The sequence below is a fragment of the Brassica napus genome, chromosome A5, assembly GCF_020379485.1.
Source record: "Brassica napus cultivar Da-Ae chromosome A5, Da-Ae, whole genome shotgun sequence".
NCBI lineage: Eukaryota > Viridiplantae > Streptophyta > Magnoliopsida > Brassicales > Brassicaceae > Brassica > Brassica napus.
Window position 1 is genome coordinate 23,886,300 of NC_063438.1, and position 20,572 is coordinate 23,906,871.

The 20,572-nt window shown below is 34.2% G+C and overlaps 3 protein-coding genes and 2 pseudogenes across 3 annotated transcripts; all 5 read right to left on the reverse strand.

Annotated features, from left to right (window-relative positions):
* Nucleotides 1-2,351: 2,351 nt before the first annotated feature.
* LOC106423531 (cytochrome P450 72A13-like) lies at nucleotides 2,352-4,330 on the reverse strand. Its single transcript, XM_013864302.3, has 5 exons — nucleotides 4,011-4,330; nucleotides 3,718-3,935; nucleotides 3,374-3,621; nucleotides 2,916-3,285; nucleotides 2,352-2,846 (listed from the first exon to the last, which is right to left on the reverse strand). The coding sequence occupies exons 1-5, from the start codon at nucleotides 4,285-4,287 to the stop codon at nucleotides 2,421-2,423; spliced, it is 1,539 nt and encodes a 512-aa protein (XP_013719756.2). The 5' UTR covers nucleotides 4,288-4,330; the 3' UTR covers nucleotides 2,352-2,420.
* A 769-nt stretch (nucleotides 4,331-5,099) lies between these two features.
* On the reverse strand, nucleotides 5,100-7,363 carry LOC106423532 (cytochrome P450 72A15). The gene is made up of 5 exons (XM_013864303.3): nucleotides 6,963-7,363; nucleotides 6,657-6,874; nucleotides 6,188-6,435; nucleotides 5,751-6,120; nucleotides 5,100-5,674 (listed from the first exon to the last, which is right to left on the reverse strand). The coding sequence occupies exons 1-5, from the start codon at nucleotides 7,237-7,239 to the stop codon at nucleotides 5,249-5,251; spliced, it is 1,539 nt and encodes a 512-aa protein (XP_013719757.2). The 5' UTR covers nucleotides 7,240-7,363; the 3' UTR covers nucleotides 5,100-5,248.
* Nucleotides 7,364-7,824: 461 nt separating this feature from the next.
* Nucleotides 7,825-9,998, reverse strand: LOC125574843 (annotated as a pseudogene).
* An 819-nt stretch (nucleotides 9,999-10,817) lies between these two features.
* On the reverse strand, nucleotides 10,818-13,212 carry LOC106423500 (annotated as a pseudogene).
* A 4,753-nt stretch (nucleotides 13,213-17,965) lies between these two features.
* LOC106423447 (cytochrome P450 72A13-like) lies at nucleotides 17,966-20,376 on the reverse strand. Its single transcript, XM_013864226.3, has 5 exons — nucleotides 20,024-20,376; nucleotides 19,734-19,951; nucleotides 19,391-19,638; nucleotides 18,804-19,167; nucleotides 17,966-18,600 (listed from the first exon to the last, which is right to left on the reverse strand). Exons 1-5 carry the CDS (start codon nucleotides 20,301-20,303, stop codon nucleotides 18,163-18,165), a joined length of 1,548 nt encoding a protein of 515 aa, XP_013719680.2. The 5' UTR covers nucleotides 20,304-20,376; the 3' UTR covers nucleotides 17,966-18,162.
* Between the last annotated feature and the right edge of the window lie 196 nt (nucleotides 20,377-20,572).

The window sequence follows — 20,572 nt, forward strand, 5'->3', positions numbered from 1 at the left end:
GATTATAAATTCTCATTTAATAAATGACTATATAAAATATACTATTCTTAGAAAAATAGGTTGGTCCATCTTGACTTACATTATATTTTTTATTAAAATAACTATCGAATTGATAAATAATCTACCAAATTTTTTTTTGCACTTTCCTTAATTAGAAGCTATGAAATTACCTAATATGATTAACGTATATATGAAAATTAATTATTATGAATAATAAATATTTGATAACAATTTTGGTATCTTAGTTCTTTTTTTTTAATTTTATATTATTGAAAGATATTAAAAAAATCACATTAAATATATAATAAAAACATTTATATTTTTTCTTATATGTTATATTTGAATTTTTCAAAACGTCTATATATTATTAGAAATTTGAATATTCCCACTCTGAAAATTTTGTGATCAATAGATTATTTTTTTGTTATAATAAATTACAAATGATCATAAAATATAACGCATATGAATTTTTATTTAATAAATATTCAAACTAAATATATATATATATATATATATATATATATATATATATATATATAAACACTAATGATTTAAAGCAACAAGATTGGCTAATCAATTTAGTCGTCCAGTTGAAATCTTTCAAAAGTATGTGAAAGACTAAAGTCAAAGTAAATATGGATTTAGAATAATAGTTATATTTTACTAACCAAATACCGAAAAAAACCGAACCGAACCGAAACCAACCCGATATCCGGATTGAACACCCGTAATCCAAATGAAGCCAAACTATTGTTTCATTCTCCAAAATATAATAAAAATAATAACTTAATCCCGCGCAAGGCGCGGGTCTTATCCTAGTACTACATAGTCCATAGATATCATAGGTGAAAGCATGTAATGGTTAAGTATCATCAGGGGCTGCTTAGAAATCAAATTTAAAACATATAGTAGGTACAACCACAAAAGAGATGTTATCAAGTTTTTAAAGATAGAGACCAATGATTTATAAAAAAAGAATTTTTAATTTTTTTAAAAGCACTCAAGGATATTACAAAGAACTTGAGAGATTTTTTAGGACTTAGCTCACTCAACTCACTTGGCTTGGATCACAACACACTCCAAGCTTCCTTATTTATAGTATAAGACCTAAAGATATTTGATATCTTATATTACACACCAGATATGTCATATCTTACATTACACACCACAGATAGTTGGTGTTGATTCTTTTGACTATTATATGGCATACATAATTGATGGTGAGAGGAGGGCACGGAGTGCGACTGCCCAGGGTCCGAATTCAAAATTTTAACTTTTTGATAAAATTAACATGTTTTATTTTATTAATCTAGGGTATCTGAGATCTATGCAAATGCTCACCCTAATTCTTAAGAAAAATTGCATCTTATGGACAAACCCTTTCTTTCAATATGTAAATGGGATGAAAGCATAAGTCTATTTTTATAAACAAAAAATAGGTATAAATAAAATTTTAGCTAAATTTAGCTTTACTTGTTTAAAGTAATTTTTTTAATGAAAAAGGTCTTATACAAAATCCTAAATCAGTTATATTAAATACCTATTTTTAACTTTTAATTAAAAATTTTAATATACAAAACACCTAATATATATATATATATATATATATTTTGTCCAACGAGCTTTACAATTCTTGAACCAGTCTGGGTTGGATCACAACACATTCCAAGCCTCCTTATTTATTGTACAAGGCCTAAAGATATTTGATATTTTACATTACACACCAGATATGTCATATCTTATATTTCACACCGCACATAATTGTTGTTGATTCTTTTGACTAATATATGGCATACGTAGTTGATGTTGAGAGGAGGGCATGGAGGGAGACTGCCCATGGTCCGAATTCAAAATTTTAACTTTTTGGTAAAATTAACATGTTTTATTTTATTAATTTGGGTATTTCAGATTTATGCAAATGCTTTCACTAATTCTTAAGAAAAAGTGCATCTTATGGATAAACCCTTTCTTTCAATATGTAAATAGGATGAAAGCATAAGTCTATTTTTTTTTATAAACAAAATAGGTATAAATAAAATTTTATCTCAATTTAGCTATATATGTTTTAAGTAAATTTTTTAATGAAAAAGGTCTCATACAAAATCCTAAACCAGTTATATTAAATATCTATTTTTTAACTTTTAATTAAAAAATTTAATATACAAAAGATCTATATATATATGTATATATTTTGCCTAAGGGACTTTACAATTCTTGAACCAGTCCTGAGTCTCATCAAGTTATGATAGTAGAACAAAATGGAATGTAACGTTATTTGACAGCCAGGAAAGATCTCTGGTAAGTAGTTTGAGTTCTACATCTACATCTACTGCTCTGGTCTGGATATGATATGCTTTAAAAAAGTAAAATTTAAATACTGGGGACACATCCAGTGTTTTTATTCTTTGTGTTTATGAAATTTATAGCTTGTGCAGGATAAGATGAGCACCAAACTGTGGGTGAAGGGTGAAGACATTGTAAGGAGCATGAACATAAGAAGGTGAAAGCTCAAATGAGAATCTCTGTAGTATCAATGCCATTGCCATCTTTGCCTCCAACATTGCAAAGTTCTGTCCTATGCAGATCCTTGGTCCCCACGCAAAGGGAATGAATGAGACTTGGGTCTTTGTTGCCTTTGAGACACCATCTTTGAATCTATCAGGCTTGAACTCCCCTGCATCGTTTCCCCACAGGTTGGTATCTCGTTGGACTAGCATAACAGGTAGACTGATGTGAGTGCCAACTGGCAGCGTCAGGTCACCGAGCTTCATCTCTTTGTGGATGGCTCGTGTAAGCTGGATAACTGGAGGGTATAGCCTAAGGACCTCATATAGTATCATCGTCATCTGTAATGGATTAAAAATATTCAACAAAACATAAAGTCACATGAAGGTTTTTGATTTGGTATTACTTACGATTTTGAGATGGTTAAGACCTTCTGTATCAGGTTCTTTATCACCAAAAACTTGCTTCACTTCTTCTCGTGCCTTAGCCTGCCAGTCTTGGTGTTGGCTTAGCATAACCATTGTCCAGACAAGAAGTACTGAAGTTGTCTCTTGTCCGGCAAAGTAGAACAACTTGCACTCCTCTATCACATCCGCAATGCTCATTCCAGTTCCTTTAGTTTGTCCTAAATTTGATTCAAGAAGTGTACCTAGCAAGTCTTCGCTTGGTGCTTCACCAGATTCTCTCGCCCTTAACCTTTTGTTGACTATCCCTCTCAGTATATCTTGGACTTCTCTGGCTGCTGCTTTCATCCTTCTATTACCCTTCGTTGGGTAGTATCTACACAAAAGAACAACAACATGGTTTATGTCTCCTAATAGAGCAAGTGGTTACATGGTCAGACCATGGTTAAAGTAGGTTTTATTACCTGTATCCAGGGATGAAAATTCTCCTAAAAGCTTGTGTAAGGAGCAGTGCTAGTTCAGCTTGGAGCTCAAATATCCTCTGCCCTTCTTTGTAGCTGCTTCCAAAAGCAGTACGAGAGATCACATCAGCAGTCATACTCACAAGTCCTAGCCACACGTCCACCTCACATGATGATCCTTTGTCCGAGACTAACTTGTCCCATTTGCCAACAACCTCGCTGCAGCTCTGGTGGAACGCAGGTACCATATTCTATACAGAGAACACACAAGGTACATATTAGAATATACATACATACATAAAGAACGGTAAAGTAAAATTCAGGACTATGAAATAAGGAGCCTAGACCTTGATCTTCTCAAGGTGGAAGGCAGGGTTGATGATTCTACGGTGTTTAGCCCATTTATCACCATCATAACTAAACAGCCCAGTGGCTATCAATCTTCCCAAAGGGAATGAATGAGGCTTCTGGAAATCATAAATTTTATTGAACACTTCTTTGATTTGCTCAGGATCCGTAATGGTGATGGTTGGTATAGGTCCACGCCATGTAAAGAAAGTCCTTCCTGTTCCAGCCACATAGAGAGATACAATACTTAGAAACCTTTTTGTCTAGTATAGGAATCAAGAAACAAACATACCGTAAGTCTTGAGCATGTGCGAGGGGAAAGGCACAACACGTGGGATGATATCATCCGTTATTTTGATGGGTTTGGACCTTGCCTCCATTGACATGGTATAATCCCTTCTCACATCACCAACGAGTGGCGTGTAAGGACTACCGGAAAGGCCTTGTCTTCTCAGGTAACTCTCAAGCATCTTTGGTTTAAACCAAACCCAGTTTAGAGTTCTCCATACCCACCACAGCACAATAACTATAGCTACTGAAACTGTAACGGACGCAGCTGATGTTTCCATTTTTATTTCCTAGGAAAGAGAATGAGAGATATGGATAATCTGCTGATATTCTTGGGATCTAAATATATATATGGATGTGGTGATGACATCACCACTTATGTCATAGATAAGATATTATTTTGCGTCTCCGATAATGATTCTGTTTTGACCGTTTATTTTTTGCATTATTTGGAGCCTCAGAGTCATATGCCACGAGGCAAGAATTAAGAAGCAAATTTGGACTTGTGTGGAGATTGGCTATGACTTGCGTAGGAGAAAAGAGGCATGACTTGACGTCAACCTTTTCACATTTCTTTGTCACTCCATCAAAAGGAAGAAACATTAGTCCACTAAAGTCTAAAAGTGATTGCCGTTGTCTATGCAATGACGTATTTTTTCCTCTTTTCTTCTCTTAAAAAGCTATGGACTATTATTAATTTATACTATATGAAACGTTAAGGACTTTGTCCACTAATTGGTTTTTCTAATGTCACATATCCTGCTAGATACTGTGAGTTTGGGGCATGTTTTTAAGGTTACAGGCATGAGACGTTGGATAATATGATCCGTTAGGCTGATGGGTTTGGTTCTTGCCTTCTTTAAAACTATGAAACTTCTCAAATCTCCAAAAAGAGACGTGTAAGGAGTTCCTGGTAGATTATGTCCTTTCAAGTAACACTCCAACATCTTAGGTTTTAGCCATTACCACTTCAGAGTTGTCCATGTCACGAGAAAAATAGTTATTAAATATAAAACAGAGATCTCTACTATGTATGTAAGAGGCATAGAGAAGCAGACGCATATAATTTTCAAAACGTTATTGGTCTTTTAAATAATAATAACTGAAGGTGGTAATGTATTGGATGGTTTTAATATGTACATCTGTCTTAAATACATAAAACAAGATTTTATTCGAGTATTGTATTATGATCTGGACTCAGTTTCATCTGTGTATTACAAGTTTCTTTTTATAGGATTAGGACTAGATCTTCTTCAGGATAAGATGAGCACCATACTGTGGGTGAATTGTGATGACTGTGTAAGGAGCATGAACGTAAGAAGGAGATAACTCAAAGGAAAATCTCTGCAGAATCAATGCCATTGCCATCTTTGCCTCCAATAAGGCAAAGTTCTGTCCAATGCAGATCCTTGGTCCCCATGCAAAGGGAAAGAAGGAGACTTGGCTCTTCGTTGCCTTTGAGAGACCTTCTTTGAACCTCTCTGGCTTGAACTCCGAAGCATCGTCCCCCCACAGCTCGGTGTCATGTTGAACTAGCAGGATAGGTAGACTGATCTGAACGCCGCCTGGTAATGTCAGGTCTCCTAGCTTCATCTCTTTGTGAATGGCTCGTGACACCTGTGTCACTGGAGGATATAGCCTAAGAACCTCATACAAGATCATCGTCATCTACAAGGGATCATCAAATCATTCAGCCAAAAAAAAAACAAAGAGTACTTGAGTCACACGAAAGGTTTATACTTACAACTTTGAGCTGGTTAAGACCATCTATATCAGGTAATTTATCGCCAAAGACTTGTTTCACTTCTTCTCTTGCCTTAGCTTGCCAATCTTGGTGTTGGCTTAGCAGAACCATTGTCCAAACCAGAAGTACTGAAGTTGTCTCTTGCCCGGCGAAATAGAACAGCTTGCATTCCTCTATCACATCCTCATTGCTCATCCCATTTCCTTTAACTTGTCCCAAATTAGATTCAAGAAGTATACCAAGTAGATCATCGCTTGGTGCTTCACCAGCTTCTCTAGCCCTTAACCTCTTGTTAACTATCCCTCTCAGTATAGCTTGGACTTCTCTGGCTTTTGCCTTCATCATTCTATTTTCCTTTGTTGGAAGATACCTGAGAGATTATGACAACATAGATCAAGAGTCAAGTTCTAAGGTCCTTGTAATAACATATTAATTACCTATATCCAGGAATGATGTGCTTTCTAAAAGCTTGTATGATGAGCTGAGCTAGTTCAGCTTGGAGCTCAAATATCCTCTGCCCTTCTTTATAGCTGCTACCAAAAGCAGTACGAGAGATCACATCAGCAGTCATACTCACAAGCCCTGGCCAAACATCCACTTCACAGGACAGCCCTTTGTCCGAGACCAACTTGTCCCATTCGCCAACAACCTCGCTGCAGCTCTGGTGGAAAGCAGGTACCATGTTCTATACATATAAGCACAAGTGTCACAAAATTGTGTCAGCCTAATTGTTAGGAGATCTCGGAGATTACAAAATCGCCTAGAATATTTTTCCATGTAACTATTAGAAAATATAACTTATGATACCTAACACTTTTTTTTTTTTTTTTTTTTTTTTTTTTTATGATACCTAACACAAAAGATACACAAACCAATCAAAACTCTTCATGGAGCTAATACTAATACCTTGATCTTCTCAAGGTGGAAAGCCGGGTTAATGATTCTTCGGTGTTTCGCCCATTTATCACCATCGTAGCTAGCAAGTCCAGTGCCTATCAACCTGGCCAAAGGGAAGGTATGTGTCTTCGGGAAATCATAAACTTTGTTGAACACTTCCTTGATTTGCTCAGGGTCCATTATGGTGATGGTTGGTATAGGTCCAAGCCATGTAAAGTAAGTTCTTCCTGTTCCAACCACATAAAGATTGAAAACTGTTTTCTAGACAAAGAGGAATCAAGAACTATAAGCTAACCAGGAAACATATATATATACCGTGAGTCTTGAGCATTTTCAAGGGATAAGGCACGAGACGTGGTGTGATATCATCCGTCAGTTTGATGGGTTTGGATCTTGCCTCTTTCAGCAAGCTAAAGTTCCTCTTCAAGTCGCCGACGAGAGGAGTGTAAGGACTACCGGAAAGACCTTGTCTTCTCAGGTAACTCTCGAGCTTCTTTGGTTTAAACCAAACCCAGTTTAAAGTTCTCCATAACCACCAGGACACAACAGCTATAGCTATTGAAAGTGTTGCTGATGCAATTGAAATCTCCATTTTCTCTCACAGAGACACAAGAGAGACGTAGGTTAGAGAGATGGGTAATTTGCTAACATTCTTGGGATTTTAAAGATTTAGAATATCGGAGAAGATATTGCTGTGGTGATGACATCACCCTGATGTCTTAAAAACTTTATTTTTGGTAATAAATGTTAAATAGTATAAGTATCCTGTGCATCTCAGCCGGTTGTTTTGTTTGGCCAATGATCTTTTGACTGTACTTGGAGCCTCAAAAGTCACATGCCACGAAGCTCCAAGAAGTACATACACATTTGGATTTGGGTAACAGGTGACAAGTGTATTTGTCATAACTTAAGTGGCAGGTAAGGTGCGAACGTCGTCAACTTTTTTGACGTTTCTTCGTTAATAATCTCATCCATTCAAATTACTGTTTTGTTTTTGTTCTTTGAAACATAACGATTAAATATTTTTGTTTTCTCAAGAAATAAATAATAAAAATGTTATTATCTTTCTCTGGTTCAAATCTTAAATGTTTTTTCAGTTGATATTAGCGTAGCAAAAAATGGGATGGAAACCTATGGAGTGCAGAAACTTTTGAGTTAGAGTTCTAGGTTTACTACAAGCGAGAATAAGTTCTTGTGTTTTATATCTAGAAGCTTTGATTAGGACCAAAGCTAACGTGTGTTTTGCACGTTTATTCTCTCATATTGGGTCTTATTTTCACAACAGAGAATCTCTATATGGGACACTGTGTTCTGACTTAAATACATTAACACCATAATGAGTTGTGTTATGACCTGGACCCGCTTCTTCAGTGAATGATAAGTTCATTGGACTACATCACACATAATTATAGCTTGCGCAGGATCAGAGGAGCACCGAACTGTGGGTGAAGTGTGATGACAGTGTAAGGCGCATGAACATAGGAAGGAGATAGCCCAAAGGAGAATCTCTTTAGAATCAAAGCTAGAGCCATCTTTGTCTCCAACAGAGCAAAACTCTGACCAATACAGATCCTTGGTCCCCACGCAAAGGGAAAGAAAGACACTTTGCCGTTTGTTGCCTTTGAGACACCGTCTTTGAACCTCTCTGGCTTAAACTCCGCGGCGTCTTCCCCCCATAGCTGTGTGTCACGATGGACTAGAAGAATAGGTAGACTGATCTGAGCACCGCCTGGTAGTGTCAAGTCACCTAGCTTCATCTCTTTGTGAATGGCCCTGGTCAGCTGAGCTACTGGAGGGTATAGCCTAAGGACCTCATATAGTATCATTGTCATCTGCGAAGCGTCAAATTAATCAACAAAAATTACTGGAGTCGCTCATCCTACTACTACTCTCGTCCAAACATGCTTAACTGCATCAAGAGTAGTACTAAAATTAAAAAGTTAAATCAGCTAACGGTTTTTGATTTGGTTCTACTTACAACTTTGAGCTGGTTCAGGCCTTCTGTATCAGGTTCTTTATCACCAAAAACTTGCTTCACTTCATCTCTTGCACGAGCTTGCCAGTCTTGGTGTTGGCTTAGCAGAACCATTGTCCAGACAAGAAGTACTGAAGTTGTCTCTTGCCCGGCGAAATAGAACAACTTGCACTCCTCCATCACATCCTCAGTGCTCATCTCATTTCCTTTAGCTTGTCCCAGATTAGATTCAAGAAGTATACCAAGCAAGTCATCGCTTGGTGCTTCCCCAGCTTCTCTCGCTCTTAACCTTTTGTTAACTATCCCTCTCAGTATAACTTGGATTTCTCTAGCTGCTGCTTTGATCCTTCTATTACCCTTTGTTGGGAGATAACTACACACACACAAAAAACACAGAGAACTTGACAAAACATGACTGCCATCTTCAATGTAATAGAAGCAGACAAGTTGAGGTTTGTTTCATTACAGATATCCAGGGACGAAAGCTTTCAGAACAGCTAGTATGATGAGCTGAGCTAGTTCAGCTTGGAGCTCGAATATCCTCTGTCCTTCTTTGTAGCTGCTGCCAAAAGCAGTACGAGAGATCACATCTGCAGTCATACTCACAAGCCCTGGCCACACGTCCACCTCACATGATGACCCTTTCTCCGAGACTATCTTGTCCCATTTGCCAACAACCTCACTGCAGCTTTGGTGGAACGCAGGTACCATGTTCTACACATATAAACATAAGGCATCAACACAACATACATACATAAATAAATAAAGTTTATAAAACAAGAAGCTTAAACCTTGATCTTCTCAAGATGGAAAGCCGGGTTGATGATTTTTCTGTGTTTAGCCCATTTTTCACCATCATAATTAGCAAGTCCCTTGGCTATCACGTTACCTAAAGGGAAGGTATGTGGCTTCTGAAAATCATAAACTTTGTTGAACACTTCCTTGACTAGCTCAGGATCCATTATAGTTACGGTTGGTATAGTTCCAAGCCATGTAAAATAAGTCCTTCCTGTTTCAACAACATAACTAAGTTGAGATATTTACTTGATCAAGGCTAACAAGAAAACATTTTAACATACCATGAGTCTTGAGCATTTCTAAAGGAAAAGGTACGACACGTGTGGAGATATCATCAGTTAGTTTGATGGGTTTGGATCTTGCCTCCATCGCCATGCTAAAAGTCCTCTTCAAGTCGCCGATGAGTGGCGTGTAGGGACTACCGGAAAGACCTTGGCTTCTCAGGTAACTCTCAAGCTTCTTTGGTTTTAGCCAAACCCACTTTAAAGTTCTCCATGTCCACCACGCCACGACACAACAACTGTAGCTACTGAAACTGTTACTAACGCAACTGTTATCTCCATTTTTGATCTCTCCGAGAGAAGAAAGGAGATAGAGAGATGGAGACTTTTAATGATTGAGAGTGTCGGTGAAGATATCAACGTTGCTTTACTTGGAGAGCTTCACAGTCACGTGCGACGTAGACGAAAGAAGCAAGTTCCTATTTGTGTGAAAAGTCTATAGATAGAGCCATAAACGGCACGGGCCATTATTGTCTTGTGGGGGCGGGAAAGGCATGGACGTCAATTATTGTACGTTTCTTTCTCAATCATTTTCATATGCGTTCATTCATTTCTACCAAAACGTTGAAATCTTTTGTTTTTTCTTTGTTTACATTTTAATGCCACTGTATATTCTTATCTTGTTAATGAAATTATACTGATTACGACCTCTCCACTAATTCACTTATCTATTGTAAGTGTTTGATATGTATAGATAGAAAAGATATGAATCATAAACAAACAAAAGAGTGGATGGAGTGATAATGTTTTTCTTTCAATAAATAAAATGCAAAAATGGAAAACGTTAACTACTGCATCGAAATTTAAATTAACTATTTTAAAGTAAATTTCTTTTTTTTTGCCTTTCCATTAGGTGAATGTAAATTAATTTATAATCTATATCGATCAGCCAATATAATAAATTAAATTTACTAAGTTTGCCAACAGAAAAAATTCACTGGATATTATGTGATATAAATTGGAATCTAAAATAGATATATATATATATATATATAATATGTATTAATAATACTATCCGAACTTTAAAGTGTACAATGTCCCAATCATAAATAGTTTAAACTTTGAAGTACACTAAAATGATGGAGTGTTTATCAAAGAAGATTTCTAGAAACATGGTTTTATGAATGTGACTTTGATTCATTTCTTCTACGCAATCTTGTCTCCCTTTTGTATAACAAATTCATTTGATATCATCACAAGTCATAGCTTATGTAGTATAAGATGAGCACCAAAATGTGGATGAATTGTTATAACTGTGTAAGGCGCATGCACATAATAGGGAGATAACTCGAAGGAGAATCTCCTTAGAATCAAAGCCAACGCAATTTTTGCCTCCAACAGAGCAAAGTTCTGACCGATGCAAATCCTCGGCCCCCATCCAAAAGGCAAGAAACAAATCTGGTTCTTTGTTGCCTTTGAGATCCCATCTTTAAACCTCTCTGGCTTGAACTCCGCTGCATCATCTCCCCAAAGCTTATTGTCGCGATGGATTAGCAGAACAGGCATATTGACTTGAACGCCAGCTGGTAATGTCAGATCGCCTAGCTTGATCTCTTTGTGGATCGCTCGGTTCATCTGGATGAGTGGAGGATATAGCCTAAGAACCTCATAAACAATCATCATCATCTACAACACACATTCAACAAAATCATCATTAATGTTATAACACTTCTTCAACTTTTTAGTAGCACTTTTTGATGTGGTTACAAGAAATAATATCAACTTGAAATAGCATTTTGCTTTGGTTTAATACTTACAACTTTGAGTTGGTTAATGCCTTCGATATCCGGTTCTCTATCACCAAAAACTTGAATCACTTCCTCTCGTGCCCGAGCCTGCCAATCTTGGTGCTGGCTTAATAAAACCATTGTCCAAGCCAAAAGTACTGAAGTGGTCTCTTGTCCTGCGAAGTAAAACAACTTACACTCTTCCAAAATTTCTTCGGTGGTAAGTCCATTGCCTGTAGCTTGCGCTAAATTTGATTCAAGAAGTAGACCCAACAAGTCGTCACTTGGTGCTTCTCCAGCGTCTCTCGCCTTTTCTCTATTGCTAATGATCCCTTTTAGTATAACTTGTATTTCTCTAACTATTGTCTTTATCCTTCTATTATTCCTTGTTGGGAAATGCCTGCCGAATAAAAGAAGAAAAAATCACAGTTCTACATTGACAAATCTCGAGTAATAGTATATACAAGCCATGGACCATCATTACCCTCTTGACTTTGAATAAAAAAACTCGTTAATATATATATATAGTCTAACTACTCTGTCCAAAAGTGACATTTGCAAGATGAATCTAGTGTGTTAGAAATTTCATGTTGAAAATAAATAATTACTAATCAAGTGTAATGGAAAGCGACCAATCATGCTAGTATTGGACCAAGACAAGTCAAAGTCAAGTTTATTACCGATATCCAGGGATGTAATTCTTCCCTTGAGCTTGCATGATAAGCTTTGCTAGTTCCCCTTGTAGTATAAATATCCTTTGTCCTTCTTTGTAACTGCTACCAAAAGCGGTACGAGAGATCACATCCCCGGTCAAATTCACAATCCAGGGCCAAACGTCAACCTCACAGGAGGTCCCTTTGTCCGAAACTAGCTTCTCCCACTCGAACACAACCTCACTACAACTTTTTTGGAACGTAGGGACCATATTCTATACACAAAATACAAAGATCATAATCAAGGCACAAAATGGAACATGATCATCTCATCAGCCTAAATAAAATTTAATGTTAGTTCTGACAATATTATAAAAGATAATCTGAAACCTTGATCTTCTCAAAGTGGAATGCCGGGTTGATGATCTTCCGGTGCTTAGCCCACTTATGTCCATCAGCATTAGCCAGTCCATCAGCTATCAACGCAACTAAAGGAAACGTGTGCGTCTTTGGGAAATCATGAACTTTGTTATACACTTCTTTGATCAGTTGTGGATTCATTATTGTGATGGATGGTACGGGTCCTAACCATGTGAAAAAAGTTTTTCCTGTTGCAGCCACGTAAATATATTATTACTTATTAAAAATAATTCAAATTATATTAGCCGAAACAATATATACATATATATACCGTAAGTGTTGAGCATGTGAAAGGAGTAAGGCATGACAATTGAAATGAGATCATCCGTTGCTTTCATAGGTTTTGATCTTGCTTCGTTCAACATGCTAAAATTCCTTCTCATATCTCCGACAAGGGGCGTGTAACGAGTTCCGACAAGACCTTGACTTCTCAGAAAACTCTCAAGCATCTTAGGTTTAATCCAAACCCACTCCACAGTTCTCCATATCCACCACAATACAGCAGCTATAGCCAACGATGAAACTAGTATCTCCATTTGCTTAGTTGTCTTTAAAGTTTGAGAATCTTGATGAAGAATTGCATGTGGCGATATGTCTTTAATACTTGTAGAATTTGTGTTTCGGTCAATAAAATTATATTCTTGTAACCGTCGAACTTTTGCCTTTACTCAGGAGCCTCACGAGCTCTGGCCACATCTGTCTTCCATGCCTTAAGTCTTTATTCTTTGGAAACAATTAATTACGATGCCATAATTGCTACAATGTTGATTTATTACTTGAAACACGCAATCAGATAATGTTGACTTAATTTATGAATCTAAGCTATTAAAATAGGAGTACAAATTTGAAATAACCATAATTTTTTCTATAGAATTACAAGTGAATGCCACTCTTATTTTTACTCTTAACAATAAATTAGATTTTGACCCGCGCTTAAAAGCGCGGGTTATTTTTCAGTTGATAAAAATATATGATATGAATTAGTATTTTAGTCTTGTTATACATTATTATGTTACAAAATTTTATTATGTCAAAAAAATTATTATTATGTAATTATATTTTTAATCGTTTGATTACTTTTTTCAAAAAAAATTATATGGATTGATCAGACTCAGTGCGTCTATTATTTTAAAATAAATTATTTTCAATTAGATGAGAACAATACTTTTATATCAAGTTTGGACCCGTCGTCGAACCAGTAAACACAATGACTTGTACATAAGCTGGTTTAGATTTAATGAAAACTCGTTAATTTAAAGCATGCAAACTTTGAAAAAACCTGCAATCAAGTGTGACCCGGCATTTGGTTTACATGGTAGGAAAAAAATAATCTTCAATAATATTTTAAGAGATGAATGAAACTTCTAATATATTAATGTAATAAAAAATAATTTAGCGTAAATATATATAATTGTGTTTTAACAAATGATTTGCTAAAGTGTTTTTTTATTAAATTTGATTTTGTAAGTATTTAGAATTATATAATGTTAGATGACATGATATAATATGATGTATGATATATGCTTTCGTTTTAATAATTGATATCTAAATATTATATATCCATCTTTGAGCATAATATATGATGTATATAACGTTATTGAATAACAATAATAACATTGGATGATAATAAGAAAAATAATTAGAGAAGTGTATCATACAAAATAAGAAATAATAATTTTATTTATTTAAATTATTTAAATTATTTAAATTTATTGTAGTTAATGGTAGGATAAAAAATAAAGAGTTTTATATAGATGTTATAAATTCTTTTATAAATATTTTTAAAAATATTTTCTTTTAATAATATAAATTTTCAATCGCATCTATAATATATTCTTATCAAAAATCATCATAACAATATATTTAGAATATATATATATATTTAGAATATATTGTTAAACTAAATTAGAGAAATATAAGGTAATTGATTATTGCATAGTTAAAGAAATATAAGATAATTGACTATTGCATAGTTAGAGAAGTATAAGGTGAGACCAAAAAAATAGTTAAGTCTAATGAAAGGGTCCAATAACTTTTCATAGGTAGATTTTTTAAAATTCCTTCCCTTTTAATAGTATAGATAATTTTAATAAATAAAATTATAAAATACATAATAGATATTGTTTCCTTCAAAAATCTATACTATTAAATCAGGATCCTATTTTAAAAATTTAAGATTTTGCCCTTAGATTTTCATCATATTTACAAAATAATAGAGATATCCTATATTTATGGTAACAAATAAATTTTCTTTCGGTAAATAATATTTATGGTAACAAACCAAAACAAAACCATAAATGCTAATTAACTATTATCATTTGACCAGATTTTTTTGTTTTGAAAAATCAGATATTTCTAATCATATGAAGTATACTTAATTTTGCGGGTAATAAATAAATTAAACTAATATAATTTATTTATGAGATACAAATGAATTGATGTGTTTTTTTTGTAGTGTATTTTCCTAATTCTGAGAAATACAAAATCATTAACTTTATTTTTTACAATTTTTATAGTTGAGTTTATTGAAACAAATATATGCATCTAAGTAAATATGTAAATAAATAATCACTAAAAGTTAAAATCTGCAAAGGAAAAAAAAAATCTGCAAAGAATAATATTAAAATATGTAATGAGAAATATCTTTCATTTTTTCAACTTATATAGTAGTGTTTTTATATAATTGGAACAAATATATGCATCTAAATAATTTAATAAAATATTATCATTAAAAATAAAATTTGCAAAAAATAATATTAAAATATGTAATGAGAAAATATCTTTAGTATATATATATAATACTTTTGAATAAATTAAAATTAATACAATATTTTTTTCTAAAAAAAATAACTTCTTTAAAAATAATTTCATAAATATAAATATAAAATTTTAATAGCATATCTAATATCTATAATTATAACATAAACAATCAATAAATTTTAAATGTATATAGTTATCATATATAAAAACACATAATCTTATAATTAAAAAATTTATAGAATTTTAAAAGAAAATTAATCCCGCGCTTTAAAAAGCGCGGATCAAAATCTAGTTAAACTATTAAAATAGGAGTGCAAATTTGAAATAATCATAATTTTTCCTACAGAATTACAAGTGAGTGCCACTCTTTTTTTTTACTCTTAACAATAAATAATTTTAATAAATGAGATTATAAAATACATAATAGATATTGTTTCCTTAAAAAATTGTATGTGCTACACCAAATTACCTAATATTTAGCTAATATAAAAGATTGGAATCTTTCATTTCCTAAACAAATATAAAATATAAAAGCAAAAATCTGTGATAAATTTATGTTGTAGGATATATTTTTCAATATATTGATTTTTTGGTCAATAGTACTTACTTTAATTTTGGGTGTACTTACTTTAATTTTGGGTATCTTTTATCTGTTTTTTATACCATGAGTCGGTTTGAAATGTATGTTTCCAAAATATTGATTCGAATATGAATTAAACATGTTAAACGTTTATCAAAAGATTTAGAAGTGTGTCTCTAATCCTTTCATTCAACCAAACTAATAAACATACGTGTCATTATTAACAATTTTCAAAATTTATTTTTAATCTCTTTATTTTCAAATCATATGAAATTTGGAGATGAAAGAAAGTGAGACATGACAAATACGAACAAATATTTAGAAACAACATTATGATACATCTTTTTTCTATTGTTTTGATATTTATAATATTTTATTTAAAACAAAAATTCTTAACTGAGTAGTTTATATATGTAAACATGACAAAATAATTTGGAAGTAAATTTAGAAATCGTAGTCTCAATAAGAGACAAAGGCATAGATATCATAAAGGGAGAAACTCTAACATGTCATTGATCAATAAAAATCAATGTCTTATTTTTGAAGTTAACAAGGGGAGGACAAAACAGAAAATATGAGATTGTAGAACTAATATTTGACATCTATGCAAAAATGAAAATAACACATGCACAAGTGTGTGAGTCAAACTCTAGTTTGTGTTTGAAATAGTAAGAAGTACTATATTTCATGCAAGTTTATGTAATAAATCTCAGGAATTGAAAATTAACAGAAAATGTTGACTACATAACAATATTACATAAATGTATATATATATATTTTTTATGCTGGTTATTATATTATTGTAAACTATAAGAAGCATTACATTTTTTTTTTGGGTAAAAAAAAGCATTACATATATGATTCTATAAATATTATTTTATATGATTTACTAGGATTCAGAGCTGATTGCATCACCGTGAACCATCCTATAAAATTTATGTCTAACTGTATTTTTTCACAATGTTGAAAATCTTTTGTAAGCATTTTTATTTTATAATTTACTTTTTTGGGATTCAAAACTTAAACTTCATAATATATATAGTTAATGAACACTTAGTAAAACGAATAGATTAAAGAACTTTCACAAATATGTACTTATTAAGCAACTAAATTTTTGTTTCATATAAATCTCACGAAATACATTAAAAAGGAAATATTAGGCAACTAAATTTCTCGTCCAAATTGTTCATGAACGTTCTGAACATGCACTTATAAAGTGAATTTGTGACATTAAAATTAATTTAAAATATCTCTCTGTAGAAATTTAAAATACCTTTAATATTTTAATATATTTAAAATACACCTGGGGCTCAATTTGCATGGTGAGCTTGCTCAGGAGTATTATTATTTTTCTTTTTGTAAATTAATTTCGATAAGTTTTTGGGACGACGATGTCACTGTTCGTGATCATCTTGAATGGCTTCTTATTGGTGACAAGAGTGAAAATAAGTAATATGTCATGTGTTTTTTCTCTTCAGAAGGTGGTCACTTAATTGTCGAGAAGTCATATGAGGAATAGTTCAAACTTATCCACAGCCACAAGTCTTTGTCCGTTTACTCGGATTTTCAATCAAGTAAGGTGAGATTGATGAAGTATGTGTTCCTATCTTATCACCAGGTACTTGTCACACTAATTAATGCAATGGTAAAGTACGGTCTAGCATTCATCCACGTTACTGGCCCTAAAATATCTTATTTCGGAAAAACCAAAAGGGGAAATGCTACTATCATTACACTTTGATAGTGCTTGAGAGGCAGAAAGGCTCTTCAAGACCCTATCTTCAGCTTCTGTCATACTCTCTTGTAAGTTTCTGCTTCTGGTTCTGGATGCATCACATTATGATATCTTGGTTTTACTTTTTATTAGGAATGAAGGAGTTTGGAGTCAAAAAAAGAAGGAAAAAAAAAACATGATCACATAACATGCGCTAGACCAAATCGATATTTGTGACGCCATAAGAACACATCCGCATATTTAACCCGAAATGCATAATTATTGTTGTACGTGGAAATCTAGAAAAGCATGATCTCTTGTCTTTGTCCACGTATAAGTACATGCATACACAAAGTTACATGCATAATGTATTATTTGATGCGCTCTCATTTTGAAAGGTCCCTGGTACATAATAAAGCTGCATTTCCTTTCTTATTTTTGGTTAAAGAATATATTACATGCATAGATGCTATTCTTTATGGAAGAATAATTCATGAAAATTTATCAGTACAATTCTCATGAACTTCTCCGTGTTATTATTTGGGTATTATATGCTAACAAATCTTGAATCTTGATTTAAAAAAACAGAGGATCTTGGAAACCTAGTTTACTGATCTTGGAGCATGTGGAAGATCAACGGAGCACCAAACTGAGGATGAAGTGTAAGAACAGTGTGAGGTGCGTGAATGTACGATGGAGACAGCTCGAACGAGAATCTCCTTAGCATCAAGACAAGAGCCATCTTAGCTTCCATGAGCGCGAAATTTTGACCAGGACAGAATCTTGGTCCCCATCCAAACGGTAGAAACGAGACTTGGTTCTTCGTGGCCTTTGCGATCCCATCCGCGAATCTCTCGGGTTTAAACTCATGAACATCTTCTCCCCAAAGCTCAGGATCACGATGAACCATAAGAGTAGGAATCACTATTTGTGCACCACCTGGAAGTATCACGTCCTCATCTAGCTTTGTTTCTTTCTCTATGGTTCGACCAAGTAGAATCCCTGGTGGGTATAGCCTCAACACCTCGTTCAAGATCATGCTCATCTGTTTAATAAAAACTAGGAAACGTTAGTCTGAGTTTGGGACACAAAGTAGATAAAAAGCACACAAGATTTAAGAACCCTAGGCAAAGCTTAGAGGTCACAAGATTGAGTAACGATTGTGAAGAAACTAATATTATATAGATGCTGTGATTTCGACTTAAAAATCTCTTGGTATTCAAGAAAAAAAAAGGTTTATGTTGTTACTATTTTGAGTCGAGAGAGTGCATCAAAGTTTGGTTTGTTGCTCTTCCCAATAACTTGTAATATCTCCTGTCTAACTTTATCTTGCCATTTCTGGTGATGGCTAAGCATAATCATAGTCCACACAAGTAGATCAGCAGTGGTTTCTTGGCCCGCAAAGTTAAACAGCCTGCACTCTTCTATCACATCTTTGGTACTCATCCCATGATCTCCCGAGTTAGATTCCAAAAGTATTCCCAGCAGATCATTCTTTGGAGCCTCTCCTGCTTCCATAGCTCTCTGTCTTTTCTTGATGATCTCTCCCAACCTAGACTTTACTTCTCTGTCTATTTGCTTCATCCTCATGTTGTTCTTTGTCGGTAGAAACCTAAACAATGGGAAGAACACTTAATATCTCCATGTTTCTATGAACATGAATATTGAGATTACTTAGAGATTAATGAGTTGATGAATTTTAATCTCCAAAGTGTGTGTGTAATAATAATATAAGCTTCGATGGAATATGACTAATACATTAGTGATTTGGACACTTCGCCACTTGGTTTTAAGTTGGAAGCCAAAGAAACTTAACAAGGAAGAAGATCGGTTACCTCACTCCAGGTATAAAAGCCATCTCAAGAGCTTTTACAAGTCGTCGGCCTTGTTCTTCTTGAAGCTCAAAGATTCTCTTACCTTCCTCATAGCTACTACCAAACGCCGTACGCGAGATTGCATCTGAGGTTACATCCTCAAGGTATGGCCAAACATCAATCTCAGCTGATGATCCTTGCTCCCTCACCAACCTCTCCCATTTGCTTATTATCTCGATGCAGCTCTCGTGGAACGCAGGTATCATAATCTACACAATCAGAGAACATAGGAAAACTCAGCATACAGTCTAAGAACAAAGGTTAGAAGTTAGAAACATGAGAAATGATGTAAGAAGAAGAAGACCTTGAGCTTTTCTAGATGAAAAGAAGGGTTTATAATCTTCCTGTGCTTAGACCATTTCTCTCCACTATACAACGCAACTCCAGTCGCAAAAAGCTCAACGACTGGGTGCACTGGCGGCTTCGGAAAATCGTTAACTCTGTTTAGAACTTCTTTGATGTGTTCTGGTTTCGTTACAATAACACTCGCTGTAGGTCCCATCCACATGTAACATGTCTCCCCTACACAAACACCAAACCATAGATAAAAACAGAGGATCTCTGTTTTGAGATCAAATCAAAACGTTAGCTTACCATGATCCTTAACGGTTTGTAATATCATAGGCATGACACGTGGCGTGTAATCATCGTTTAGACTGATGGGTCTGGTCTTTGCTTGCTCCACCATACTAGCTTCCCTTAGAGCGTCACCGACAAGAAAGGTGAAAGGAGTTCCAGAGAGACCTCGTTTCTTTAGATAAGCCTCATGCTTCTTTGGTCTAAACCAAGCTAGGTTCAGACCTTTCCATATCAATACTGTTACCGCCACGACTACAGCCGCAACTGCAACCGCTGATGTATCTGGTTTATTCATAAACGCTTCTTTGGGATATCGTTAGATGTGTGTGTGTTTTCTTTTGTTACTAAAATAAGTTACCAGATGAAGATGATATGTATATATAAGATAAGTAATTGCTAATTTGCGTATGCGTCAAGTAAATCATATCTGAGGCAGAGGAAAATTCAAAGACTGTTCTATATTTTTTAAGTCCAGATAATAATTTTTTTTTTATGTTATACTTTTCTCATATTCTAGTTTTCTTTCTCTATGGTTGGCTCCTTCTAAAGCACATCCAAAAGAAG